This window comes from Phascolarctos cinereus, unplaced genomic scaffold (genome assembly GCF_003287225.1).
Source record: "Phascolarctos cinereus isolate Bilbo 61053 unplaced genomic scaffold, phaCin_HiC Scaffold_1;HRSCAF=81, whole genome shotgun sequence".
Lineage (NCBI taxonomy): Eukaryota > Metazoa > Chordata > Mammalia > Diprotodontia > Phascolarctidae > Phascolarctos > Phascolarctos cinereus.
In genome coordinates, this window is record NW_027555514.1 from 244,888,160 (window position 1) to 244,911,563 (window position 23,404).

The 23,404-nt window shown below is 36.7% G+C and overlaps 1 protein-coding gene across 1 annotated transcript in view; it reads left to right on the forward strand.

Annotated features, from left to right (window-relative positions):
• Positions 1 to 23,404, forward strand: part of LOC110213178 (neuron navigator 3) — a 449,693-nt gene that overhangs the window by 315,537 nt on the left and 110,752 nt on the right. The window contains 5 exon segments of the mRNA XM_020993448.2: positions 14,861 to 14,993; positions 16,385 to 16,631; positions 16,634 to 16,651; positions 18,680 to 19,385; positions 21,815 to 22,303. Coding sequence (XP_020849107.1) covers positions 14,861 to 14,993; positions 16,385 to 16,631; positions 16,634 to 16,651; positions 18,680 to 19,385; positions 21,815 to 22,303 — 1,593 coding nt within the window.

Below are 23,404 nucleotides of genomic sequence, written 5' to 3' on the forward strand. Positions count from 1 at the left end.
GACACTAATATGCTTTCAGAATCCTAAATATCCCTGCTCCGTAGCAGATTTCTAACAAGTAGCTGTCATGGAAATTTGTCAAATAGCCCCATTAGTCACTTGATTTACAAGATACTTTTTAAAAGTGTAATGTCAGAATACTTTTGAAAAACAATTTTTATCAAATCATGACAAGCTAAAGCACTGAACCTTGGAAAAACAACATCTGGGCACAGCTATTTATGTGTAGAATATACATCATTTAAACCAGGGATCCTTCACTTTTTCTGTGCCATGAACCCCTTTGGCAGTCTGGTGAAGCCTGTGGACCCCTTCTCAGAATAAGTATTATTAAGTACTATGTATTATAAAGTACATAACATGACATACGTAGGACTATATGGGAAATTATATTAAATAGTATCAAAATATTTTAAAATAAATATCAAGGACCCCAGATTAATAACTCTTGAGTGTTTGTGTGTGTGTATACACACATACACACAAAATGAAGAACTCGTGTCATTGAAGAATTAACGAAAAGAGGTTAACTTTGCCCTAGCACAGCAAGGATATGCAACAGACATACAGTGGAATTTAGTTCCTTTAGATACATTCCCATTTGTCTCCTTGGGAGACATGTGATACAAGTTAGAGGAGCAAGACAGAGTAAGTGGTCTAGGAATGTTTGAGGAGGAAGGAAATGGTTTTAGTTTGAGAGATTATAGAAGGTTCCAAAGAGGAGTACGCTTTGAAGAAAGGTAAGAATTCTGAAAGGTAGAAATTAGAAAGGAATACATTTGAGGTATACAGAATAGAAGGACAAAAGGCACAGAGAAAAAAGAAGACAGCATCATTATGCCAGTTAAACACAAATGAGATGTTATCCATTCTGAGGAAGAAAGGAAAGATTGTGTTATCACAGAAGAACAAAGTGTTTGGTGGGGATTGGTTAATTGGTTCTTGGTCTTTGTTCTCGAAGAGTAAGTGAGGATAAAGGGAGGCTTTAAGGATAAACTGTTATTTTAGCCGGGCAGTGAAATATGAGTAGAAATTCAGTAGTTGATGATATGGTAAACATAGGACATCAGCAATAAATGTCATGTAAGCAAGGAAATATGGAACATCTGTGGGACACAAAGACTAGCCTGGAAAAGTGGATTGGTGCCATATTGTGAAAGGTGCTATATTATTGAAATACTATATTATGAAATATACTATATTATACTATATTATTGAATAGATTATATTATGAAAAGCTAAGGTGACTAGGAATTTTAGTGGAGTCACTAAGGAATTTTGAATGGAAAAATGACCCTAACTAAATACATAGAGAAATTCTATTAGCATGGTAGTTGTATGAACGATGGATTAGAAGGAAAGGAGAAGGAAGACAGAAAAGTTAGAAGGTATTATACTTCTCCAAGCAGGTGGTAATGAGGGATTTTACTATGGTAGAAATGGAAAGGAATGTGTATATTTTAAGAGAGACTGAAGTGTGAGAGTTGACTGAATTTGGAACTGATTAGATAGTAGAACTAAGGGAGAGTCAGAGATACCACAAAGGTTTCAAAGATGGGAAATTGGTCAAATATTGCTACCACTAACAGAACTAAAGGAGAAAGGAGGAGAAAGATGGTTTAGGAGAAAGATTAAATTCATTTGGGACAATCAGTTTGACATTTCATTGAGGTAGGTATCCTAGTGACCTCTTTTAGATAGGTGGAAATATGAGTATGGGGCTTAGATAAAAAGTCAGAGAATTAGACTCTCTTCTGTCAGTTTTGAAATGCCATGAAGGTACCTTAAATATTTTTGTTGTTATTTAGTCATTTTCAGTCATGCCCAACTCTTTGTAACCCCATTTTTTTTTGTTTTTGTTTTGTTTTAGCAAAGATACTGGAGAGGTTTATCATTTTCTTCTCCAACTTATTTTACATGTAAGGAAAATGAGGCAAATGGAGTTAAATACCTTTCACAGGGTCACACAGCTAGTAAATGTAAGACCAGATTTGAACTCAAGTCTTCCTGACTCCAGGCCTGGCACTCTATCCACTGTACCACCTAGTACCCATAAATATTTTTGACTCATACTTAACAATTCATCGTTCATATATTACCCCCAAATCTATCTAAATTTTGCTTGAACTTGGTAATATTTTTTCCCCAGCTCTGCCTTCTGGGAATAACTAGTTCAATGTATTCATGACCTTCTTATATCTCTGAAAGCTGTATCTTCAAAGTTTGATAGGTATCTGGTAGTTCTAGGATTCCAGAATCCAGAGTTCATGTTGTTATATTTGTTCTTCCATCTAAAGTCAAAGCAAGGAAAAGCTTGTCATGACGCGCTGCATGATGTGCGGACATCTGGTTTTTATTGTGAAGTTATGCTATATTCTTTACACGACTACAGAAAGATTCCCTATATATTCATCTCACAGTGCTTTATAAATATGCTCTTCCAGGCACATCAGAATGGTAGTTAGTATTGAGTCATCACATTCAGAGCCCAGTGGAGAGGAGACATGCAGGTTAAAGAGGCACCATTGAAATAGCCAGCCAGCACTGTTGTTGTCATAAAAGCTTCCAACAGAGGAGTATTTGCTTCTGGGGATTGCAATGTTATTTTTGTAATTGAATATTTCTTTCAGAAAGATGTTTGCTAACACAACAATTCACTCTTGGCTATCTTAGTTATGCATTTGGATCTTTAGAGTTGAAGGGAATGATTCATTAGCCAAGGTGAAAATTGCTTAATATTTTGTTTGTATAATACCCATGACATTGTGTATTCAGGAGACATGTCAAACTGGAAACACACATTTGAAGGCAGTCTGTTTTAATTTGCTTCCTTTCTTGGAATAGAACCAGTATTGTTTTACTTGCTAAAGCCCTGGTAAGGTTGCCATAATAAATTTCAAAAGACTAAAACCATATTATTCCAAAGCAGAAACAAAGTTGTCACCACATCCAGATCCTTGAACTGGACATATAATAAGAGTGGAAGATCCTTGAGGTCAGGGACTATTTTTTTTAATCTCTGTAACCCAGAAGCTTAGCATAGTACCTTGCTGGAGCTTAGTAAAAATTTATTGAATATAATTGAAAATTAACTATCTCCTTTTCATTTTTTAATTACAACTAGAAAATCCTATGCAACAGAGAATCCAAAGGGAATAAATAATTTGTTGAGACTAATGCAGAAATTTGAAATTCAATCAATCAATGAAGGCTTAGTAAGCACCTACTGTGATCTAAGGACTTACCCCATTAAAAAAACAAAAAAGAACACACATGCATACTCCCCTCACCATCATTAAGTGATTCCACAATCAGTCAACAGATATTTGTTATATAATCACTATGAGCAATGTGCTAGCAGTGGAGATGCAAAGACAAAAACTAAATGACCTCTACCCTCAAGCAGCTCAGATTCTCTAAGGGGGACAACATGTGTATGTGGAAGCATGTACCAAAGATATTCAAAGTAAATGCCAGGTAATTCTAAGAGGGAGGAATGGAGGCAAAACAGGAGGGAAACTGAGAAAGGTCTTATGAAGGACGGAGTGTTTTGAGCTGTGGTTGGAAGGAAGGGAGGTATTCTGAGAGCCAGAAGGGAGGAGAGAGCTACAAAAAAACCTTAGCTCTAGGGTAAACAATGCTATTTATATCTATAATAGGAGTTCTTATTTGGGGGGCCTTGAAATTGTTTTTGTTTTAATATATTTTAAAAACCGTATTTTTAATATAACTGGTTTTCTTATAATATTTTGTATTTTATTTTATTTTTTTTAAATTTTATTAATTTATTTTGATTTACAACATCAACAATCACTTCCATATGCTTTTGAGTTGAAAATTTTTCTCCCCCTTCCTCCCCCCCACCCTCCCCAAGATGGCCCACAATCTGATATAGGCTTTACATTTACATACCCAATAAATATATTTTCACATTAGTGAAGTTGTAAGTAAAAATTAAAACCAATAGGAGGAACCATCAGAAAGATGAAACAAAACTCAACAGAAGGTAAAAATAAGTGATAGCAATTCGACTTCCATAGTTTTTTCTTTGGATGTGGACAGCATTTTCCATCCTGAGACCTCTGGAGATGTCTTAGATCCTCATAATGCTGAGAAGGGTTCAGTTTCACAATATTTGTCATTGCATAATGTGGCGGTTATTGTGTACAAAGTCCTCTTGGTTCTGCTCACTTCACTCAGAATCAGATCATATAAGTCTTTCCAGGTTTTTCTGAAGTCAGCCTGTTCATCATTTCTTATAGCACAATAGTATTCCATTACATTTATATACCACAACTTGCTCAGCCATTCCCCAATTGATGGGCATCCTCTCAATTTCCAATTCTTTGCCACCACAAAAAGAGCTGCTATGAATATTTTTGTACATGTGGGTCCTTTTCCCATTTGTTTGATCTCTTTGGGATATAGCCCTAGAAGTGCTATTGCTGGATCAAAGGGTATGCACATTTTTGTAGCCCTTTGGGCATAGTTCCAAATTGTTCTCCAAAATGGTTGGATCATTTCACAACTCCACCAACAATGTATTAGTGTTCCAATTTTCCCACATCTTCTCCAACATTTATCATTTTCCTGTTTTGTCATGTTGGCCAATCTGATAGGTGTGATGTGGTACCTCAGAGTTGTTTTGATTTGCATTTCTCTAATCAATAACGATTTAGAGCATTTTTTCATATGACTATAGATGGCTTTAATTTCTTCATCTGAGAACTGCCTGTTCATATCCTTTGACCATTTATCAATTGGGGAATGGCTTGTTCTTATAAATTTGTCTTAATTCTCTATATATTTTAGAAATGAGGCCTTTATCAGAGAGACTGGTTGTAAAAATTCTTTCCCAATTTTCTACCTTCCTTCTAATCTTAGTTGCATTGGCTTTGTTTGTGCAAAAACTTTTCAATTTAATGTAATCAAAATTATCCATTTTGCTTTTCATAATGTTCTCTATCTCCTGTTTGGTCATGAATTCTTCTGTTCTCCATAGATCTGATAGGTAAACTATTCCTTGTTCTCCCAGTTTACTTATGGTATCAGCCTTTATATCTAAGTCATGAACCCATTTTGACTTTATTTTGGTATATGGTGTGAGATTTGGGTCTATGCCTAGTTTCTGCCATACTCTTTTCCAGTTTTCCCAGCAGTTTTTTTCAAAGAGTGGGTTCTTATCCCAGAAGCTGGGGTCTTTGGGTTTATCAAATAATAGATTACTATAGTCATTGACTACTGTGTCTTGCATATTTAACCTATTCCACTGATCCACCTCCCTATTTCTTAGCCAGTACCAAGCAGTTTTGATGATTGCTGCTTTATAATACAATTTAAGATCTGGAATTGCTAGGCCACCTTCCCCTGCATTTCTTTTCATTAGTTCCTTTGATATTCTGGACCTTTTGTTTTTCCAAATGAATCTTGTTATTATTTTTTCTAACTCTATAAAATAATTTTGGTAGTTTGATTGGTATGGCACTGAATAAGTAAATTAGCTTAGGTAGGATTGTCATTTTTATTATATTAGCTCGGCCTACCCATGAGCAACTGATGTTTTTCCAATTATTTAGATCTGATTTTATTTGTGTGAAAAGTGTTTTGTAATTGTGTTCATAGAGTTCCTGGGTTTGTTTGGAGGTAGACTCCTAAATATTTTATAATGTCTACAGTAAGTTTAAATGGGATTTCTCTTTCTATCTCTTGCTGTTGGGCTTTGTTGGTAATATATAGAAATGCTGATGATTTATGTGGGTTTATTTTATAGCCTGCAACTTTGCTAAAGTTGTTTACTATTTCCAGTAGTTCTTTACTTGATTCTCTAGGATTCTCTAAGTATATCATCATGTCATCTGCAAAGAGTGATAGCTTTGTTTCTTCTTTGCCTATTCTAATGCCTTCAATTTCTTTTTCTTCTCTTATTGCTAAAGCTAACGTTTCCAGTACAATATTGAATAACAGTGGTGATAATGGACATCCTTGTTTCACCCCTTATCTTATTGGAAATGCTTCTAGCCTGTCCCCATTACATATAATGCTTGCTGAAGGTTTTAGATAATGCTATTTATCATGTTAAGGAAGTCTCAATTTATACCTATGCTTTCTAGTGTTTTTAATAGGAATGGGTGTTGTATTTTATCAAAAGCTTTTTCTGCATCTATTGAGATGATCATGTGGTTTCTGTTGGTTTTGTGTTGATATGCTCAATGATGCTGATAGTTTTCCTAATATTGAACCAACCCTGCATTCCTGGTATAAATCCTACCTGGTCATAGTGTATTATTCTTGTGATAAGTTGCTGCAATCTACTTGCTAGTATTTTGTTTAAAATTTTTGCATCTATATTCATTAGAGAAATTGGTCTATAATTTTCTTTCTCTATTTTGACTCTTCCTGGTTTAGGTATCAACACCATATTTGTATCATAAAAAGAATTTGGTAAGACTCCTTCTTCACCTATTTTCCCAAATATCTATATAGTACTGGAATTAATTGTTCTTTAAATGTTTGATAGAATTCACATGTAAATCCATCTCCTGGAGATTTTTTCCTAGGAGTTCATCAATGGCTTGTTCAATTTCTTTTTCTGAGATGGGGTTATTTAAGTATTTTACTTCCTCTTCAGTTAATCTGGACAATTTATATTTTTGTAAATATGTATCCATTTCACTAAGATTGTCAAATTTGTTGGCATATAGTTGGGCAAAATAATTCCTAGTTATTGTTTTAATTTCCTCTTCCTTGGTGGTAGCTTCCCTTTTCATTCTTGATACTAGTAATTTGGTTTTCTTCTTTCTTTTTTTAATTAAATTAACCAAAGGTTTATCTATTTTATTGGTTTTTTCATAAAACCAGCTCTTAGTTTTATTTATTAGTTCAATAGTTTTCTTAATTTCAATTTTATTAATTTTCCTTTGGTTTTCAATATTTCTAATTTGGTGTTTAGTTGAGGATTTTTAATTTTTCTATTTTTTAGTTGTATGCCCAATTCATTAATCTCCTCTTTTTCTATTTTATTTATGTAAGCATTTAGAGATATAAAACTTCCCCTAAGAACTGCTTTCGCTGCATCCCATAGTTTTGGTATGTTGTCTCATTATTGTCATTCTCTTGAATGAAATTATTGATTGTTTCTATGATTTGTTGTTTGACCCAATCATTTTTTAGGATTAGATTATTTAGTTTCCAATTATTTTTTAGTCTATCTTTCCATGGCCCTTTATTACATATAATTTTTATCATGATCTGAAAAGGATGCATTTAATATTTCTGCCTTTCTGCATTGGATTGTGAGGTTTTTATGCCCTAGTACATGGTCAATTTTTGTGTATGTGCCATGTACTGCAGAAAAAAGTATATTCCTTTCTATCCCCATTCAGTTTTCTCCAGAGGTCTATCATACCTAACTTTTCTAATGTTCTATTCACCTCCTTAACTTCTTTCTTGTTTATTTTGTGGTTAGACTTATCTAGTGCGAGAGGGGAGGTTCAGGTCCCCCACTAGTATAGTTTTGCTGTCTATTTCTTCCTGTAACTCCCTGAACTTCTCCTGTAAGAATTTGGATGCTATACCATTTGGTGCATATATGTTTAGTAATGATATTACTTCATTGTCTATGGTGCCTTTTAGCAGGATGTAGTTTCCTTCCTTATCTCTTTTGATTAGATCTATTTTGCTTTTTTTGTCTGAGATCAGGATTGCTACCCCTGCTTTTTTTACTTCAGCTGAAGCATAATATATTCTGCTCCAGCCTTTTACCTTTACCCTGTATGTGTCACTCTTTTTCAAATGTGTTTCCTGTAAACAACATATTGTAGGATTATGGTTTTTAATCCATTCTGCAATATGTTTCTGTTTTATGGGAGAGTTCATCCCATTCACATTCACAGTTATGATTACTATCAGTGTCTTTTTCTCCATCCTTTTTTCCCCCATTTATGCTTTTCTTTCTCCTTTTTCCTTTCCCCCTTCACTAGTGTTTTTTTTGACCACCCCTCCTTCAGTCCCTTCCCTTTTATTATCCCTTTCCCTTTTCTTCCCCTTTAGTCTTACTGCTTTCTCCCTTCCCTTTTTCCCCCTCCCTTTTCTTTCCCCTTTTCCCTCCTATTGCCTATAGGGCAAGTTAGATTTCTATACCTAACTGATTATATTATGCCCTTCTTGAGCCAAATCTGATGAGAGTAAGGTTCAAACAATGCTCCCCCCTCCCTTCTTTCCCTCTGCTGTAATAGGATTTTGTGTCTTTTCCTGTAATGTAATTTACCCTTGTCTGCCTCCTCCTTTCTCAGTACATTTTCTAAGATCAGATTGATCCACTTATTTGGATCCATTTAACCCACTTGATTAGATTTTTTTTTATCATTACATCAAAGTCAACTAATATCCACCCTCTTTATGTATACCCCTTTAACATGGTGTAATAACAATACAGTTCTCAAGGGTTGCAAGTCTCATATTCCCTTGTAGGGGTTTAAACCCCCCCCCTTATTAACAACATATTGTATCTTTCTGTCCCATTTACCTTTTTAAGTCCTTCTTGAGTCCTGTACTTGAAGATCAAATTTTTTGTTGAGCTCTGGTCTTTTTATCAGGAAAGTTTGGAAGTCTCCTATTTCATTGAATATCCACCTCCTCCCTTGAAAAATGATGCTCATTTTTGCTGGGTAATTGATCCTTGGCTGCATTCCAAGCTCCTTTGCCTTAGGAATATCATGTTCCATGCCCTGTGGTCTTTTAATGTAGAAGCTGCAAGGTCCTGTGTAATCCTGACTGTGGTTCCATGATATTTAAATTGTTTCTTTCTGGCTGCTTGCAGCACCTTCTCTTTCATCTGGTAATTTTGGAATTTTGCTATTATATTCCTTGGCATTGTCAATTTGGGATCTCTTTCAGGTGGTGATCTGTGGATTCTTTCTATCGTTATTTTCCCTTCTGGCTCTAGGACTTCTGGGCAGTTTTCCTTTATGATTTCCTGAAAGATACTGTCCAGGCTCTTTTTTTCATCATGATTTTCAGGTAGTCCAATAATTTTTAAATTGTCTCTCCTGAGTCGATTTTCCAGGTCGGTTGTTTTACTGATGAGGTATTTTACATTTTCATCTATTTTTTCATTTTTTTGTTTCTGTTTGACTGATTCTTGCTCTCTCATAGAGACATTAGTTTCCATTTGTCCAATTCTAGTTTTTAACAGATTGTTTTCTTCTGTTAGTTTTTACTTCCTTCTTCAATGGCCAATTGTGTTTTTTAGGGACTTGTTTTCTTCAGTGTATTTTTTTCCAATTGGCCAATTGTATTTTTGAAGGACTCTTCTACCTCTCTCATTTGACTATTAAAATCCTTCTTGAGCTCTTCTAAGAAGGCTTTTTGGGCTTCAGACCAGTTCATATTCCCTTTTGTTGTTGCAGATGTGGGTTTGTTGACAATGTTGTCCTCTTCAGAATTTCTGTCTTGATCTTCACTCTTCTCATAATATGAATCTATGGTATGTTTCTTTTTACTCATGGTGTTTCTTTATTCCCTGGCCTTTAAACAGATTGAGGTGTCCTGCTGGGGAACAGAGGGTACTGACCCAAGCTTCTTGTGTTGGGAGCCTAGGTCTTGGTCACTGGCTTTGTGTGCTGGGGCCTCTTATGCTGGCAATTGGAGGCTGTAGGTTTCTGGCAGCTTACCTCATGTTGGGCTGGAATCAGCAAGGCTGGAACTTTCAGGCAATTCTAGGTTGCCTGCTTTTCCTTTCCTTTAGCTTTCTTCAGCTCCTTTTAGATGGGTGCTGCAGGGTGTTTATCTGCCTGGGGCCCCTGCAGTGTTGTCTCCCTCGTTTCTGCTAATGCACTGGGAGATTCCTTTGGGTGAGTGCCGAGGCACCTGGTGGTTTTCTGAGCTGGTTTTCAGTGATTCCCCCGCCCTCACTGAGGCACTGGGAGGTCCAGGTGTTGGTGTTTGCCTGCTCTACCACCTGGGCTTCAGGATTCCTTCACAATTGGAGGCTGCAGGGCTCACCTGGTGTTGGGTTGGAATCAGCAAGGCTGGGGCTTTAGGAAGCTTTAGCTTATTTTCTTCACCTCCTTTCAGATGAATGCTGCAGGGTGCTTATCCACCTGGGGCCCCTTGTAATTCTGCCTTCCTTATTTTTGATGAGGCACTGGGAGACCCGTTTGCTGGGCTGCTGCCCTGCTACTCCCAGTCTTTCTTTTAGTTCAGGTGTTCCAGGGTTTTTTTCTGGGGTGATATTTTCTGGGTTTTCAGAGATTGATGGGGAGAGTGAAAGCGACTACCTTTTCACTCTGCCATCTTGGCTCCCAGAAGTGGAAGTGTATTTTATTTTCTACATTTAAAAAACATTATTCTGAAAAACCTGGAAAGAATTAAGTGAACTAATGCAAAGTGAAATGAGCAGAAGCAGGAGAGTGTTATACAAAGTAACAGCAATATTACATGATACTCAACTGTGAACGACAGCTCTTCTTAGCAATACAATGGTCCAAGACGATTCTGTAGGACTTATTAATGTTATTTTAACCTTCCTATTTTGTGACAAAACTTTTAACAGCACAACCTACTTTCGTGATTTAAAAATGTTAATCATGAAGGCCATGTGTTCGTCTGAATCTTTACTATAGATGGATTTAAGTCAGAGTGTATGTAGTTGCTATGATACCAGTGTTGGCTGCTGCTAGGACTTCCTTTTATAGCTTTTAATAGAAATTATCTATGAGGCTGCTCGGTGGCTTAGTGGATAGAGTGCCAAGCCTGCAGTTAGGATGACTCCTCTCCCTGAGTTCAAATCTGGCCTCAGACATGTATTAGCTGTGTGACTCTGGGCGAGTCATTCAAACTTGTTTGCCTCAGTTTCCTCATCTATAAAATGAGCTAAAGAGAGAAATGGCAAAACATTGTAGTATGTTTGCCAAGAAAGCCCCAAATGGGGTCACAAAGAGTCAGACACAACTGAACAGCAATCTAACTTCTTTGTCAAAAGCCCACTTGAAAAACTGCATTAGAACTCTGCAGGTAAATGAAAAGAAATTCAAATTGGAGGTAAATATTTTTAAATGTTTGAAGAAAACATGCTAGATTTAGAGTCACAGATGCAAGGTCAAAACCTGACTTCACCTTTTAACAGCTTTGTGACCATGTTCATTTCTTCACTTGTAAAATAGGACTCGCTATCTTTCTATCACCTACTGTAATCTCTTCTTACTGCATATTGAATTTTGGCTTCTATTTATTATCTACCTGTGGGATCAGTCTGGGATGAATGTATGTTACCACATTGTTTTAATGAATTTCCCATCCAGCCACATGTCATTGTCTAGGTAATCCACGTGTCATCCACTTGGTGTTTGTACTGTGGGTAATTAAGCAGATCTCTTTGAGATTATTAAGCATTTTTCTGGGAGATTTTGTAGCCCAATGCAGGTAAGACAAAGTAATTATAAAGCAGCATTCAGAGAAACCTGTCATTGAAAGGAATTATTTTTTCTAGTTCGGATACAACACAGGAAATATTCTACGGAGATGGCCCATATCTTGGATGGGCAAATTATTTCCTTTTTAATGTCCTCTATTGATGCCAATACTTTTGAAGTTCATTTAAAAAAAAATCTCTTTGATCATCTCTACCAAACAGTAACATATGATCTTAATCTGTATGAGAAAGGTCTTGTCTGAGGATGTTTTTAAGGATGTATTTATTCTACTGGAGGAATTTTTTTGAAATTTTAAGAATAGCCACACTCAGGTCTTCTGTTATTTATTTTTCTCAGTGATGTGGCTATAAGAATATGGTGTGCTACAGAGAAATCATCTATAAAACCTTTCCTTTTCTCCTCTCATTTATTATAGCAGGCACATAAGTCAGCTGATGTCTTCTCAGCTCATTGATCAGTACATTGCCTGATGAATGGATATGCTTGAGAGAGTGAGGAATGCTATTGGGGATAATTCCCATTTCTTTGATTTTTTTAACTTCCCTCTTTGAAATTTTTTTGAAAACTTATTCCTAAATGCTTTAAAAATTTTTTGTTACCTCCATCATGGCCTTCTTATGTATTAATTTAGTCATATCCTGGCTCACTTCTTATTTCATCTTCTGAAATATTATATGCATTTCCTCATATGCCATTTAAGATGTTGAGTTAGTAGAATACAAATTAGTTGATTCTACTCCCATAGCTAATAGAAGTAGATCAATGTAGAAATAATAGTTGAACTGTCCAATTTTACATCTGTTGGTTGTTTCTTGAATGAATGAATGAATGAATGAATGAATGAATAAAAAATAAATATTAATTGCTTACTATCTTCCTGGCACTATGTGCTAAGTTCTGGGGATATAATTACAAAAACCAAGATGGTCCCTACCCTCAAGAAGATTACATTCTAGTAGAGGAAAACAACACATATAAGGAAGGGGAGGCTAACCAGGGCTGTTTTGGTCCATCAGATAATGAATGGAGTCAGAGAACAGCTAATTGACAGGCCTCTTTCCAGAATGATACTGTTGATTATCTTGCAACTTCTAGAACTAAGAGGCTGAAAAGGGAAAGGAAGAGTTGTATAGGAATCTGGCATGAAGATGCTTATTTTAAAGATGTCCAGGAGCAGCAGTGTGATGGATGTCAGTAGGGATAAAAATGGTGAAATCTCCTCAATTAATAGCCCGTGTTCCAGAAGAAGCTCAGGCAAATATTCTTGGAGTGATCTAGATCGGGATCTCTGATGGTATATTTTTAAGAAATGTTACTATTTGTAATCTTCTCTTCTGTAATACTTTTGTAAATAAATATTTTCTAAATTGGTGTGATGTTTGGCTACCATTTCTCCCTCTTTAGTAAGGAAATTGAAGGTCTATTGGCTGCCACAATTTTCAGGATGTTTTGTCCTTATTTCTACAATTTACCTTTGCTGAATTTCTCTTAGAGATGATATTATTATTAGTTTTTCATTTTTGTCAATTTCCTTATTTTTCTTTTTTGATGGATTTATTTAAATTGGTTTGGAATGGTGGAACTCATAGTATCTTTATGTCTTTGTGCTTTCTTTGGATTTGGCATTCATTTAGCCCCTTACTGTAATCAGTAAAGGATCCAGTTCTGCCCAGATATCTGCTTCTGAAATGACTGTTACATCATTTATCAGTAATTTTCTGTCTGTAAAGATATGGTCAATTTTGTTTTCTGTGCTATTGTTCATTGCTTATTATATTAGATATCTTCCAACTCTCTCCTATGAGACAATATTCCATGATGTACCCATCCATGTACATCATGGAAGCTAGATGGCACAGTGGATAAAGAACTGGGCTTAGAATCAACAAAATTCAACTTCATGAGTTCAGGTCTGGCCTCAGACACTTAATAGGTATGTGAGCCTGGGCAACTCTTTTAACCTTGTTTGCTTCAGTTCCTCATCTGTAAAATGGGCTGGAGAAGGAAATGGCAAAGCACTCCAGTACTTTTGCCAAGAAAATCCTAAATGAGGTCATGAAGAGTTGGATACACCTGAAATGATTCAACAACAACAAAAACCCATGTAATATTCAAATCATTCATAAGGTTCGACTTGTTTGATTTCTCCATATGTTCATTCAGTCATTCAACAGCCATTTTATTATCAATCATTAAGTGCTCATTTATTAAGCACCCATTGTGTGCCAGGAACTGTAGTATATTATGTGCTTATATCTTCCAGGGGACTGTGCTACTCATGTGGTATAATACAAAGGATAATGGGTAAATTGCAGAGTTAAGTGTTCTGAGAAATTTGAGGAAGGAGAAATCATTTTAAATCTCCTAACTGATTTTTTCAGCCAATTTTCCTGTCTTTCTCTATATCCACCCTACCATTGATGTCATCATCTCAAAGTTTATGTTGAAGGTATAGCATAGTGCTACATTTGGAGTCATAGGTTATGGTCCAAATATTTTCTCCGACATTTATTAGCTGTGTTAATAATGAGAAAGCCATCAACTCTCAGAGCGTCAGTTTTCTGGTGCCTTTTGTGGGGGAGGGAGGGGGAAGCTAATAATACTTTCATTTAACTATCTTATAGGACTGACATGAAAAACAACTTTTATTTTTGAGGGAGTATGATCACTATTATCAAAAATCATAAAATGTATTTCTTCAGTTCTCCACAACAGATGCTGTTATGGTAACTTCATTGTGGCTTGTTATATGTCATTATCCTATTGACAATACTTATTACCAAGGTTGATCTTAGGTCCACTCATATGGAAGCCGTCATAGATACACTGTTTCCACAATTGCATTTGTGCCAATGGCTTCATAATTTAAAGAAGAACTTGTTCGAATTAGGAGTGGAAACATATTCTCTTACATGTTATTTGAAAACATTTTCAATGACATACATTTTGTGTGTACATATGTGAATGTATATAGAAATATATACATTTGTGAGTATACACATGCAAATGGACACCTGCATATACATTATATAATCTACTTGCCTTTGTGATATGTGTATATGTGATCTGGAGTTCAAATCTTAACATAAGTATGAATTGCCACATTGGCAGAGAGAATGATTTATTCAATACTCTCTGCTTCCTAAGGATCAAAGTTACGATGAGCCTGGTAGGGGAGAATTCTGTTGGGAATGCCCAGGCTTGAACACTGTGTATGTTTGTGTATACACACAGGCATCTATATATTTATATGTGTATATACATGCATGTAAATGTATGAGTATTTATCCACACATGAACATGCATGTTTACAATTGTATATTTATGCGTAAATAAATATATGCACACATTTTTTTCTGTTGATTGTTGTAGTGGGGTTAAAGTTGTATCTACCTTATACAAAACCTGCTTTATTTCTCTTCCTCTAGCTGGGATGATAGCAGCTCAGTAAGTAGTGGACTCAGTGATACTCTTGATAACCTCAGCACAGATGACCTAAATACTGGATCCTCTGTCAGTTCTTATTCCAACATGACAGCCCCTTCAAGGAAGAACACTCAGGTAAAAATACACTCTTTTCTTTTGCCAATATTCCTTCTTGGCTTCTACTACCAAATCACCTAACATCCATGGGTGTGGAGAGATCATTGCCAAGGTGCATTTGGATATGCAAGGGCAATATTACCATCATGGGTCCATGCTAATAGTCACCCTATATTGGGCTGATATACTTACCCACACATTGGAACATACTTCTGCTCATAAAAGATCAAAATGCTGTAAAATGCTTAAATTAGATCCAACTTGTTCTAGCAAGGTCATTGATCATTGCAGTACTGGCTTTCACGTTGTCTTCCAAGTACCTCAGTGTTAGAGTAGGGCATTTGTCCCCAACCTTTCTGTGATTATCTTCTCTTCCCTGTTGTTTCAAAGCTCTGAGGGAATAGAGAAATTTGCTGTATATAAATAGACTACCATCAGAGCAAATGAATTTTCTCTTGGTTGTAGCCTAACAGAACCAAAGACCTTTTTTCAAACTCTTCTTATTGTTGCTGGCAAATCTAAATAATACATTAGAAAAAAAAATGCATCTTATTTTGGTCATGATGGTTATTTTTCACTAATGTTTCTGTAACAGAGTGCTTGAGTGATTTTTTGAGCTGTTAAGCAAAAACAATGTTTAATAGGCAGTGTTTACCATTTTCTTGCTTTCACTTGAAATTTTAGAAGTCTTGTTATATTTCCCTTTGAACATTAGTTCTTCCCTAGAGAATTTTAATCAGGATTTGGGGAAAATATTTATTTATACCAGTACTAAGATGTGTCATCATGCATTTTTAATGATAATGATAATTCTAAAAAAAATACCAAAAACAAATGAAACATTAGTAAATAAGGACACAAATAAAAAAAATTTAAAAACTTACTGATTTCTCTTACCAGTATTTTGTTTTTCTCTTTCAAAACACAAACTTGTGTCTGAACTCCCATTTTATAGCTTTTCTGGGATGAATTTCTTTTATTTCTTTTCTTTTTTATACTTATTAATTTACTCATTTTTAGTTTTCAACATTCACTTCCACAATATTTTGAGTTCCAAATTTTCTCCCCATCTTGTCCCTCCCCCCACCCTAAGATGGCATGCATTCTGAATACCCCTTCCCCTAAACTGCCCTCCCTTCTATCTGCTCCCTCTTCTCTTATTTCCTTCCTTTTTTTTTTTTTAGGCAATTGGAGTTAAGTGACTTGCCCAGGGTCACACAGCTAGAAAGTGTAAAGTGTTTGGTCTGAGGCCGGTTTTGAACTCAGGTCCTCCCGACTTCAGGGCCGGTGCGCTATCCACTGCACAACCTAGCTGCCCCTATTTCCTTCCTCTTACATTTTCCTGTAGAGTAGGATAGATTTCTATACCCCATTGCTTGTAAATCTTATTTGGGATGCATTTCTTATAGCTGAAGACAGATTCAGAGAAATGTTCTGTAGCAGATGATACCTGGGACAGCACAGAGGAGCAGAAGAAACCCGAGGAAGAATTTGATGGCCACGCGGACAGCAGCAAGTGGAAAGCTGCTCCCTCAGGACTGACAGAAGACTCAGAGAAGGGAGGGCAGAAGGCAGCTCTGTCGGTTTCACAGACAGGTTCTTGGAGGCGGGGTATGTCTGCCCAAGGAGGGACACCATCCAGGCACAAAGCTGGAACAGTGGTCTCAAGACTCCTGGTAGGATTATATTTTGAAGCCTGTGAAGTGGACTGTTTGCAGTCATTTTTTTTCTACTTAATATTTTTTTTATAGATAGATTGATAGTGATCACCATCAATTACAATGATGGTGATGATGATAACTCATTTTTGTATAGCACTTTAAGGTTTGCAAAATGCTTTCCTCACAGTGACCCTGAGGTAGGTAAATAATCCACGAACCATTAAGCACTTACTATATTCCAGGAACTGAGTTAATCACTCGGTATAAAAATGCATAAGTGAGCCAATCCTGCCCTCAAGAGTCTGACATTCTTCTAGGTGACTGCATCATATTTATAGATAACTATCTATGTACAAAATAAATTCCTAGTAATTTGTGTGAACATATGTGTTCACAGATAAGTACATGTACACAAAACAAATACAGTGATTTTGTAGCTCTGGGTGTAGGTCTGATTTTGTAGGAAATCAGGAAAGCCCTTAAGTTGAACCAGGAAAGAAATTAGGATTTCCAAGAGGCAAAACTGAGGAAGGAATGCATTCCAGGCACCAAGAACCATTTGTCAAATACACAGAGGTGGGAGATAATTCATAAATTTTTTTTTCACATTCTTGCAAAGTACTTCTCCCTGTCCCCCTTTCCACTTCTCCTCTTTTCTCCCTCCCCTTCCCTTCTCTGTCTCTCTTTCTCTCTCCCATCCCCCTCTTTCTCCCTCTTTCCCCTCTTTTCTCTCTCTTCCTCCTCTATCCCCTATCTCTCTCTATATGTCTATCTGTTCCCCTTCCCTCTTTACCTTTTCACTCCTCTTTCTCCACCTATTTCCCCCTTCTCTTCCTTTCTCTTTCTCTTCTCTCCCGTTCCCCTTCCCTTCCCCTTTTTTTGCTCTCCCTTTCTCTCTTTTCCTCTTCCTTTCTCTCCTTCCTCCCTTTCCTTCCCTCCCCCCCTCTCTTCTCCTCTTTTCCCTCCTCTCTTCCCCATCTCTCCACTCTCTTTCTCCCCTTCTCTACCCTTTCCCTCCCCATTCTCCCTCTTCCTCACCTCTTTCTTTTCACCCCCCCAATACACAGACAACACAAACATCCATATTTTCCCATGTATTTCAAACATGGATCCAGGTAAAAACCTGTAAGATACTAGAGCAACCAGTTGGCTATTCCTCTGCTGTAGTTTTTCTTGGTCCAGCTGAAACAAAAGAAGTTCACTTAGCAATAACTTTGGACTTTCTTATCAAGTTTTTTGTGTTATATGGATCACTGAGTTTCACCACAGATGCTATAGGCTGCAAATAGTTTCCTGACTCTGAAGTGTGGAGAGCCATGAAAATATGAAGCTTTTTTTGTGTTTATGAGTGACATGTGTGTTGAGGAAGAGAGACTGTAGTGAATTCCCTTAACCATTTTTTTTTGCCTTACTCTCATAATAATGGTGTATTCAGAATTATCTGAGACATGGATTAAATGAACTGCTTCCAATATAGCATAAGCAAATGTTTGTGACAGTTACATTTAGGGAACAATGTGGTAAAAAACAAAGAATCCTGGATTTGGAATCAAAGCACCTGGGTTCTGATCCTGGCTCTGCCTGGTACTAGCTAAATGACTATGGACAAAATATTTAACCTCTCAGAATCTGTTTTCTAGTCTGTAAAATGATAGAGTTCAGGTAGATGAACTCTAAAGCTCCTTCCAGCTCTAAATTGTTTAAGAATGTGCTATTGTGAGCCTTATGGGAACAAAAAGGAAGATGGGCTGCAGGCAATAAGGCATTATCCTTCCTTGTTGATTACCCTTAGCCTTTCATTTCCCCTCATATCTCTAAAACAACATTGCCAAACTGATGATTTTTTAAAAGCTTTGATTTGCTACCAAAATTTATTGATGAAGTTGGAGTCAATTAATATTGGAGAGAATTTTTTAGAATCCTAAAAGAAATCTTTATGAAATGATAACATTTATAGAAAATACATTTCAGGTGTCTCCTAAAATGACAGTAATTAAGATCATAAATGTAGAAATGTATCCTCATGTATGTCTTTATAATTAGGAAAAACAGATGATGCCAAAGCTTCTGAGAAAGGGAAAACGGCCCTTAAAGGAACATCCATACAACGCTCTCCTTCAGATGCAGGAAAAAGCAGTGGAGATGAAGGGAAAAAGCCCCCATCGGGCATTGGGAGGTCAACTGCCACTGGGTCATTTGGATTTAAGAAGCCAGGTGTTGCATCATCTACTATGATTACCACTAGCGGAGCAACTATCACCAGTGGTTCTGCAACACTAGGTAAAATTCCCAAATCAGCAGCCATTGGTGGGAAATCCAGTGCAGGGAGAAAAACCAGCTTGGATGGTTCACAAAATCAGGATGATGGCGTGCTACACATGAGTTCAAAGACGACACTTCAGTACCGAAGCTTACCACGCCCTTCAAAATCTAGCACAAGTGGCATTCCTGGCCGGGGTGGACACAGATCCAGTACCAGCAGTATTGACTCCAACGTGAGTAGCAAATCTGGAGGGGCCACGGCTACCAAACTGAGAGAGCCAACCAAGATAGGGTCTGGGCGTTCCAGTCCCGTCACCATCAATCAGACAGACAAGGAGAAGGAGAAGGTGGCAGTGTCAGATTCAGAGAGTGTCTCTTTGTCCAGTTCCCCCAAATCCAGCCCAACCTCTGCCAATGCATGTGGAACACAAGGACTCAGGCAGCCAGGTTCCAAGTATCCCGATATTGCCTCGCCTACGTTTAGAAGGTAAGGAGTCATGTGTGGTTTTGAAAAAGGGCATATTTGCCCACCTCCATTTCTACTCCACAAAAGGGAAATTTTATATATCTTGATAGTTGCATTTAGATTTTTTCAAATACTAGAAATCTGTGAAGTCAGTAAATTATATATATATATGTATATATGTATATATATGTATATATGTATATATATGTGTACATATATGTATAAATGTACATATATATACATATATGTATACACACACACACACACACATATATATATATGTGTGTGTGTGTGTGTATGTGTTATTTCCAACATTACCAAAAAAGAGTGTGAGAAGTGGCCATTTGGACCTATTTCACTATAGCTGGACTCATCAGAGGAATGTATCTTCATGAGATTAAGATATCATTATGTTGGGGGCAGCTAGGTGGTACAGTGGATGGAGCACCAGCCTTGAAGTTGAGAGGACCTAAGTTTACATCTGGCCTCAAATCAAACACTTGACACTTACTAGCTGTGTGACCCTGGGCAAGTCACTTAACCTCAATTGCCTAAAATAAATAAATAAATGAAAATTTAAAAAAACATGTCATTATGTAAATAGATGACAGCAACATAGAATTAATACTAATAGTTAATGTCTAATATAAATTCCTCAGATATCCACTCTTGCTTTCCACACTGCATGGCTTGTGAATCCCTTTTGGCAAAGGACAGTTTTTTTTTTTTTGCACTGTCCATTATTTTAAAGACTATTAATGAACAAGAGATAACAATGAATGAAAATGGTTTTCAAGCTGACAGTTACACGAGTAGATGGATGATGTTTCTTGTCTTATCCAAATTGTGAGGTCCCAAACAATAACAGATTAGATTGAGATTGTCTACATGGTGCCAAAAGCATGTAGATATTTCTGCACAAATGACACTTTGGAAACATTCAGATTTTTAAGTGATTAACTTCACTTTCTGACTTTTCATCTGGCTGCTTTGGCATTTCATAAACAAAACTTCAGAGTAACAGAAACCATTGGTCAGTGGGTAGTGAAAGTGAATTTATGCCATGGATTGAAATATTTTTTTAGAAAATTATTGGATTCCCAATGATGTAATAAAATAAATTTGATTATTAATTTTTAAATCTTTTTCTCAGTGAAGTTAAATAAATGGCTATGTCCTTTTGGATCCCAGCTTCCTCTTCTTCAAAATGAGAGTTAACCTAGGTGATGTTCAAGATCCCTCCCATTTCTAAAATTGTGCTTACATTTGTTTGCTTCCTATAATTTAAACTAAAGTTCTTTGTGCCTTTGAAATGGCAGATATTGAAACATTTACCTTTATATTTTAGACAACTTCTAATGCATGGTACTTTTTAAGAACTTGAGGATTTGAGGTTTTTTTCTTCAATAGAAATGTTAATTCATGTAGATTTTTCTTTTTGAAATGTTGATTCTTTATGAAAAAAAAAGCATGACGTGCAGAGTTAATAGTTCTATTGTTTAAGTAAAAGCCAGTAGTGCCCTCCTGTGGCCCATTCCCTATGAAATAGTTTTTGCTTATTAGCTATGAAATATTCTACTGTGGAGAATTATGCATTGCATTGTAACTAAGACAATAATCATTATACCATTGCTGCATTTCACAGAGACCCCACATTTACATGAATGAAATTTCACTCAGAGTATTTTTTTTTTATTTCCTGCATCTAAACAACAAAAACATTTTCTGAATTGCCGTCCGACTTCCATCACCTAAATCATCTCCAATGGCCTTGGAGCAGGGCATCATGTGTTTCATATCATCATTATACTTCCATATGTATATTTCAGGAAACTCCTGGCAGCTCACATGCAGTCCTTTTGCTCATCTGAGGAAACATTGCAAGGAATCTGACTTGCTTCGTTCAGTGCCCAATAGTGAGGCTAACTACACACTACTTGGCAGCCAATGAAGCCACCAGCTGTTCAGAATAACCTCCAAAAATTGTCCTAAGCAACTGTTTAAATTTTGAATAAACTATAGAAAGTCCCCTTTTGTGAGTGTTCTGTGCTGAAGTAACTGAAGCCTTTTTGAGAATATGATGTTATAAATAATTTAATAGCAAGAATAGTTAAAATATTAATTTTGGGTGAAAGTATAATCTATTAACTTAATTAAAAAAACATTAAAGCCAGACATCTTCTTGTTTGGCTCAGCTCTGCCTTGACCTCCCTGGGTGTATGAGTAATTTAGCCCTCTGTGTTCTGAGGGAAGAGTCAATTGCTGGCATTTCATCAGAAAACTCAGAAATACAAAGTGTACACACTCAAAACCAAAACGATGTTTTCTCACCACTCTTGCTTACCACAAACACACATGCTTGGGCTCTGTAGATATTGTACCCTGAATACTGAATGTGGATATTAGTTTCTCTGAATAACAACTGAAGTTGTTATTTGTTTTTCTTTTAGGTTGTTTGGTGCCAAGGCGGGTGGCAAATCTGCCTCTGCACCTAATTCTGAGGTTGTGAAATCCTCCTCAGTAATGCCCAGCCCTAGTACCACATTAGCGCGACAAGGCAGTCTGGAGTCTCCATCGTCGGGTACAGGCAGCCTGGGCAGCGCTGGTGGGCAGAGTGAAGGCAGCAGCCCTCTCTTCAATAAACCCTCAGACTTAACGACAGATGTTATAAGCTTAAGCCACTCGTTGGCTTCCAGCCCAGCATCGGTTCACTCTTTCACTTCAGGTGGTCTTGTGTGGGCTGCCAATCTGAGCAGCTCGTCTGCTGGCAGCAAGGACACTCCAAGCTACCAGTCAATGACTAGTCTCCATACAAGCTCTGAGTCTATTGACCTCCCTCTCAGCCATCATGGCTCTCTGTCTGGATTGACTACAGGCACTCAAGAGGTTCAGAGCCTGCTCATGAGGACTGGTAGTGTGAGATCTACTCTTTCAGAAAGGTGAGCTTTGCTGAGGACACTGATGTCTGGAGCAGTGAGGAGGCTGGAGGCTCAAACCAGATCTGTATTGGAACATTTACTCCTGTTGAATTAGAACACAGAGTAAATGGACCATGACATGTGCTTTGCCCATGGGTGAAATTCCTATGATTTAACAGAAATTTTGCCATGTGGAAGCATATGAGATTGGATCTTTCATGGAACGATAGATATAGAACTACTCTGCCCAAACTTATAGATGAATTAACCAATAAGTATGGGAAGATCCAGTGATTGCTCTTATATGTTTATAGTTATAGGTATAGGTGTATATATACAAATACATGTATATACATATGTATGTGTAGTATGCGTATGGATATGGATATCTGTATGCACATATACATATATAGCAATCATATCATAAGCAACTTGAATACAAGCTAAAGTATATATTTATGCATATAGTGCATAACGTCCCATCAAAAATTGAGTGTTTGGACCTAAGGCCCTGGCAGTGCAAGTCCCCTTTATTCCTCTATTCAGGTTCTTAAGCAGTCCATTTAAATAGTATCCAATATGATGCTTTTGGCAATTGTTCAAGTTGCTTTCTTTTCACATATATGGGCAAGGAACCAATGAATCACTGGTGGATCATAACAAATTGGTTTGGCTTCAAAACTAATTACTATTCACAAATTCTTAAAGGAAATTTTAGTATTTTTTTAAAAGCCTAACACCAATAAAAAATCTTGATGTTCTTGACTTTTAGGGATTTACTAGAAAGTTTTAAAGATTGGTTTGGGGTGTCTTTTAATGTGAAGATAGAGAAAAATCTATAGGTAAGCCTCGCAAAATATTCAAAAGGAATACGCTCTCTCAAATACTTAATTACTCAAATGGATGATCTCTGTCTCGTCAATCTGGATCCACCCTCCAACATAGGGTTTATCCAGACTTGTCTATGCTTTGTGACTTATCCATGTCTGTCCAAGAAGTTAATTACTACCGATTAAAGTGGCTTGCTAGAAGATATGGATATAGATATAGTATAAGCACTTCATTTCAGACCCTAAGTGTCCCTGGATTTCGATGCTGTTTAGCATTGCCCAAGCAGTTAAT